This window comes from Chaetomium fimeti (genome assembly GCF_033439085.1).
Source record: "Chaetomium fimeti strain CBS 168.71 chromosome Unknown B0H64scaffold_2, whole genome shotgun sequence".
NCBI classification, from domain to species: domain Eukaryota; kingdom Fungi; phylum Ascomycota; class Sordariomycetes; order Sordariales; family Chaetomiaceae; genus Chaetomium; species Chaetomium fimeti.
The window spans coordinates 3,998,311-4,005,108 of NW_026944330.1; the positions used below are offsets into that span (position 1 = coordinate 3,998,311).

Genomic DNA, 6,798 nt, shown 5'->3' on the forward strand with positions numbered 1-6,798 from the left:
GCTGCCTCGTCGACCACCTTTCTTTCATATTAACTTCTGGAATTCTTAGCTGGGACATCTCGATGTCTTGGGTCCCCACTTCCCCGCGGCAGCTCGGACAGCGCGCCCACGCCAAATTCAAATTCTTCCTTCCTCACAAAACTTGAATTGACAAATAGGCACCCAACAGGTACCGAGCCATACGTCTGCAAACAGCCCACGGCGGGAATGTCTTCAGTTCCGTTGCGGGTGAGCGAGACTGGGATTCTCGTCGTTGGTCTAGCCATCACCATGCGTCATTGAAAGCCACCGTGATACAGCATCCTCCATGGATCCATTACCATACGGCAATCCTTTTTTGTGGCGGGTCGAGCCGTCAGTGCCCCGTAACGCGATCGCCTCCGGGCGCCTCCACGGGGCTCCCTTTTTTACGAGTACGCAATATGTGCGTACCTCGTACGGAATACACAGTACAGAATGTACTCACCTCCAGCACAACACACACTTCAGATGCGGGATCGCGCCGAGCGTTGGGGCTCCCAGGCTCATGGACCATACAAACGTGATTTCCGGGCGCACAAGCCCACATGGGCAGTTGGAAGGCAATCGCAAACGAAAACAAGCGAAAACAAACGGGTTGCGTTGCCCGACGATCTGATGCAGCAGCGGCAGCGGAGCGTGGTCTGGCGTTCTGTGCGCTCCCGTGGAAGACGCCTGGAAGGGCACACACATCCCTGGTTGGGCGGGATCTCACCCAGGCAAGCCGCTTCTCCACCCGTCACTCCTGGCATCTCGCGGCTGCGCCGGTCGTGTGGGTTGTGTGGGTTGTCCGTCGTCCTGGTGCGCTCGACGGTGCGTTCAATCATGGACGCGTCGTCGCCCCAACTGAACACAACCCCTGAAACAGTCGGTGCCACCCCTGCGAGAAAAGAAGGCTCAAACGATGCACCGTCTCTGATCTCACTCTCGGCTGCGCTAACTCGCTAACTAACCACACCCCCAAGCCTTGAGACACATTGATCGAACCGTGGAAAAGCTTCCACCGTTGAGCCACACTCAAGCCCGGGGGCGCCCTGGCCCGGCTTGTCGCGACGCACGTCTCGCGCCCACCACCTTCTCTCAATGCGACCCTCTCGATGCACGACACCTTGCCCTTGGCCCGCTTACCACAACAGTGCTCCTGGATTTCCCACCACCCCGTCACACCAAACTCCACTGGAATCCGTCCTCGCTGCTGTTTGGACGCCTGGGTGGAGAACAGCCTGCGGCTTGTTCGGCGCTGCTTCCCACCTCTCCGACGGCCCCTGTTTTCTGACAAGATGCGATGCCATCACAGCTCTTCCCCAGACGCCTCGCTCCCTGCCGGGTCGGCACTCGTTTCGAGAAGGCGCGCACACAGGAATGGTGCGGCGGCGCAGCTTGCCCCAAATGCCGCGTCCATGTCAAGGTAGCCCGCTCACCACTGCCGCGACCCGTCAGTCCAGACAGCTAGAGTTACCCTGGATAGCGGGCTGCCGCCACCATGACGCCTGTCCGTCCTCAACGGTTGGATAGAAATAGGCATGTCGCCTGTGTGTCTCGCTCACCCAAACCTCAAACTGCGAGCTTCGCACCCCGCGGGCGGGGAGGAGATCGGCTTTCTGGGTCGTTCCTCTCACACAACAAACCGTTCCTCGAGCTCGAGCGGCGCTGTTCAGAATCGCTCGATGCAGGGCTCCCTCTCCCAGGCAGGCTAAATCCTCAGGCATTGAACGCTACCGTTCGGAGCTGAGCGCATCCAAGCCGGTTAACCTCCTTCCTAATCGGCACAGTACGCGGCTGCATACCACCGTCGCCGCCGCTGCGACACAACCTCACCACAACTTCAACCAGGCCTCAACCGCACTTCCTTGGTTCAGATGCGGCGAAGACAGAAGAGATCTGCTCGCCCGTGATGTTCCATTCTCCCTCGTCGTCTTCGGTCCAAGTTGGCGAGGGTTAGACACTAACTATGGACCTCATGCTCCCCACCCCCGACACCACGATCACAAGCCAGCGTTGCCGTTTCGAGACTGCTGCCACCGGGCATGGACCGCTTGTTGCGCGTTTCTCACACTGTCAGCGCCAGCGGTGCAGCTCTCCTGTCATTTTGTTGCCCGATCTGCACCCACACCCCTGCTGACGTTGCCTTCACCCCCTCTCCGCAGACCAAGCAACAGGCACCGCACCCACCCCCGAACCTTGCTTGGAGATCAAGGTCCGCGATTGGCTAGGGCTGGATGGGAACTCAACAACGGTCATGCTTTCGTCCGTGGAGTCGACACAGATGTAATGTGGACCAAGGGCCAATCAGCCACCCCTCAATGCTCGAGCCGAGATGCCATGCCACCTCTCCATGCATCTCTGCACGCTCTCGTTGAGGGTTTTTGTTCTTGCCACACTGCTGTCCGCCAGAAGTTGCGGCTGCATCGAGGCGGCTGCACGGTTAGGCTGTCAGATCGGTGCGCGCCCCCCCGGTCGAGGGAGCCTTGGTTGCTCCTGGACGGCGTTCACACGGGTTCCTCGTGTATGGCGTGTGGTTTGAGAACCGATCTCTCGCCTGCTTCACTGTCTATGATGGAAGTCTGCGTGGGCGTCATTGTGCTAAATCGGCCCTCGCGTCTTCTCTCGTGTCTCTTCATGCATGCAGACACGCAGTCCGCCCTCGCAACTCACATCCCGAACCCAAGCCTGCTGCGTGTGCTGCTTTCGTTCTGACCCTGAACCGCTTGCCTTTCGCTGCTTGTCAGCAGCAACTACCAGGCCTGACATCAACGTTTTCATCCGTTTTCCGGCTTCCTCTTTGCGTGGCAGCGGTGACTTCGGTTGGTTCCATCAACAACCTAGTACAGCATTAGCCATTCAGCCGAGATCTTGTGTGGTCGAGCAGCTTCTCACTCTAGCCCTGGTGCTCGCCTCGACCCTTGACCACAGAGGAGGAGTGGCCCCCGATCACTGGATGGTGTGGCTCAGCCAGCAAGCCGCCCGCCTGAGCCAAACCCGATATTATTATAGCGGTATTCATACCTCGCGGCTTTTGTCTAATCGAGGCACCCGCCCCCAGACGCCACCCCTGGGCGAGCCGCCGTTATAGCAGCCGTCTGCTGTCAGGTACCAGGTACCCCCCCCCCTTCCCCCCAGCTCCCCCCAGCCAGTCCCATCCATTCTTGCGGTTGCCCGTGCAGACCCTGGCCTGATTTCGAATGCGGCCTCGGCGCTCCTCCGTTGTGGACTGGGTTCTCCGCCGGTATTGATCCCACCTCCATCCCACCTTAGGAACAGGGGACCAAGGGAGCGGGCCTTAATACCACCAAGGACAGCCCTCAAGAACCATAACTCCCGGATCTATTCCGTTCTCGAGGATATCCACCAGCAGACCGGCCCCGCCGTGAATTGGCTAAAACACCCAACCTCACCCAAGATATCTTATTGCTTCCAGGTTCCTCAGGCCAGGGCCAACTTTTGCTCCTCTGTGTTCTTCGATCATCCTCACTGTCAGACTGACGACCACGGCCGACGACAACCCGGCTCAACATAGGACGGAGACCATTGGACTAGGGAAAACGGCACTGGTGGATTCGACTGATCTTTGCTCTAACTGGCGGGAACCTATCTTTCTGGTACGACACACTTCGTCCCGAGGGATTTCTCTCTTCATCCGACATCTTGTTTCCCCCCGCGCCGCCGCTGTCTCTTCCAACCCCGGAAAGGCCCAGGAAGGCCGGTCACAGACAAGTCTTTAACGATCGCCCTCGACTCCCAGCACGTTTCGTCCCCCTGCTTCTAGATCGCGGGGATCTACTGAAGAGATCACCAACCAAACTCGTGGCTTTGGAGGTAACAGACCCGCCTACCCGGTGTCGCCGTCGGTGATGTGCATCCGTGGCTCCTGATCTCTCGTACACCAACGCCAGCACTCGCTCGCTTCTACTGCACCCCCGTCATTCGCTTTTCTACCTGCCTCGTGGGCATCAGTTTGCGCTACTGGGGTGACCCTTAGCCCACCTTTACAACCGCCAGAGACGCCCGTACCCTCGTCGACCACCGACAAACAATTCCAAATGCTTGTTACCAGGCACACCCCTACGGAGCAGAGTTCTTGGTCCGTAAACAAGTTCGAAACCGCCTTTCGCAAGTCTGCGGAGAGATTACGCATGTCGAACAACTTCGACACGGTGACGCAGTCGGACTGGCAGGGCCAGTACTCGTTTCTCCCACCAGGCGACAACACCATCTTTTCGCAGCCATACGAACATGTAGCAGGTTCGGCTGAGAACGCGGAGTCGCAGGCGCAGCCACGGACAGTGGTTGCGCCGAGCGAGGGGCCCAAGTCGGAGGACTCACCCCTGGACCATCGTCTCGACCCTCTCGGTCTACGGCAGCCAAAGCAGCCGTCCCCGATCCCAGAGCAACCGGAGAATCAAGGAGAGCAATACCCACCCAAGGCGTCCGAGTTAGCACACGAAGAGTCATCGACCTCGACTGAGACCCGGGGCATGTCCCTAGGGTCGAATCCTCTGAGCTCGGTATCCTCGGCGGGACAAGGTTCCGAAACGGCACCGAGCCACTCAGGTAACGAGGGGCAAGCCGTCATCAAAGAGGAGGATGAGGAGGTGGTGGAGGACGAAGACATGATTGAAGGCGAGGTAGACGGAGACGCACAAGCCCAGCCACAGACAGCCGCGGAGAGGACCGCGCAGCGACGAAAGATGAAGCGCTTCAGGTACTTCGCCCCGGAGTTGTCTGTTGAAAAAGGACGAGCGGCGGCTAACATTCCCCAGGCTCACTCACCAGCAAACGAGATTCCTGATGAGCGAATTCGCAAAGCAACCGCACCCCGACGCCGCTCACCGTGAACGACTCTCGCGAGAGATCCCTGGGCTGAGCCCACGGCAAGTGCAAGTGTGGTTCCAGAACCGGTGAGTTTTCAATTTTGGGTTGCCGTCTTGGGCGTGAGAATGAATAGTGGCGTGCTGACCGGCAGCTAGCCGCGCCAAAATCAAGCGCCTAACAGCGGACGACCGCGAGCGGATGATGAAGATGAGGGCGGTCCCGGAGGACTTCGACAGCCTGAGTGCACTCCACTCCCCGTATGGCGCAGTTCACGGCTTGGGAACACCCATCACCTCGCCGGTTGACCTCGGCGGTTCATCGTATGCGGACCACATGATGCGACCTCTCATGGTGGATGTAAGGCGGCACGAGGGTGACGAGCATCTGTCGCCCACCGGCCTCAGCCCGGCGTTCGGAAGCATAGGCTTCAACCCATCAACTGGACTCAGCACCCCAGACATCCTCTCACCCATTTCGCCCACCTCTACCGACCGGTACGGCTACCCGAACCATCTTTCGAACCCGCCATTGAGCGCTGGACCGAGGACATCGAACCCATTCGCGCGGCAGTCGAGCCTCGACTCCGGGATGCAAATGCATAACCATCACTCCAGGCAACAGGTTCGCCCGCTGCAGCCGCTTCAACTCCGCGAGACCATGACCAGATCACGCTCGGATAGCCTCCAATCGCCGCTACGTTCGAGCATGTCATGGAAGGGCGACGCGATCGACTACACCACCTACCACGGCGGGAACTCGTCCCCTCATATCGGAGGCCGGCAACATGGTCTCTACCATCAGGATCAAGTGAGCGGGAGCTCTGCCGGCGGTATGGGCGGCTACGACTCTGGCAACTATTCCGGTAGGTTCTGAAGAGAACTCGGGGGCTAAACAGAGTGGCGATAGAGAACTAACTGACCAAAAATAGCAGGCTCTACCGTCCAATCACCAACACATTACTCTGGCTTCCAGCCTTCCAGCCTACAGGCCAACCAACAGCGCAACTCCCGACTCAGGGCCGCGTCCGCCTCCCTTCCCTTGGGCCTGGACCTGCGAACACAATTCCGATCCGCCATCGGATCCGGCGGCATGCATAACTCGGCCCACTCCCCCGGACCCCGGACCGCGTCGACACCCCAGCTCGGCGGCGTCTCGTCCAGCTACACGGGAAGCTTCCCGTCAGCGCCCCTCGCAGCGCCCGTCGACTTCTCTCTGCCCAGGTCATCGGGCTACCGGACATCGACCAGCGACTACTCGATACCCCAAATGAGCGCGCCGATCGCGCCGCCCAACGATTTCTCGCAGGCCTTCCAGGCCAGCATGTCGAACTCGAGCTCGCGGACGCCGATGCGGGATTCCTTCGGGGGCGGCCCGTTAGGGTTGGGCCAGGGCCAGGGCTCCGGGGACCGCGGCGACGAGTACTCGGACCCGCTGGGCATGAAGCGCAAGCGCAGCTTCACGGGACCGGCTTCCGCCACCACGACCGGGCCCGGCGCCTACGGCAGCACGGCATAAACATGACTCAACGGCGGAACGAACGTTGTTACGAAACATGGCACCATAACCCCGGCAGCCCCTATCGACGAACTGTGGTTCTTCAATTGTCCCCAAGGGACCGAAATACCCAACTTTACCTTTACCCTTACTTTGGCTCGAACGCAACGCATATTCATTCTACTTCTTCAGATGCTGCAGCATTGCCCTTTTTGGATCGGCTTCTGTCCTGCCAGAATCCGGTCTCCTTCGATCTTCACCTTTATCTTACTCTGTTTTTTTTTTACGATTGACATTTGATCGGGTACAATCTGCTGTGGGCGGCTCGATTCCAGGATATCATTGGTGTTGGTTGCGAGAGGAAAGATTACTTTGATGTTTTGGAAACACGGACGGGTTAACACTATTACTATGTTTCTACGACTGGCGAAACGGAGGGTTGATGATTACTGGCGAATTTGACAAGGCTGTTGT

General features: G+C 58.9%; 1 protein-coding gene across 1 annotated transcript; it reads left to right on the forward strand.

Annotated features, from left to right (window-relative positions):
- Positions 1-4,058: 4,058 nt before the first annotated feature.
- On the forward strand, positions 4,059-6,345 carry B0H64DRAFT_317391 (uncharacterized protein; the record flags this gene model as incomplete). Its single annotated transcript, XM_062800329.1, has 4 exons — positions 4,059-4,720; positions 4,779-4,916; positions 4,986-5,692; positions 5,759-6,345. 4 exons carry the CDS (start codon positions 4,059-4,061, stop codon positions 6,343-6,345), a joined length of 2,094 nt encoding a protein of 697 aa, XP_062662937.1.
- Positions 6,346-6,798: the final 453 nt, after the last annotated feature.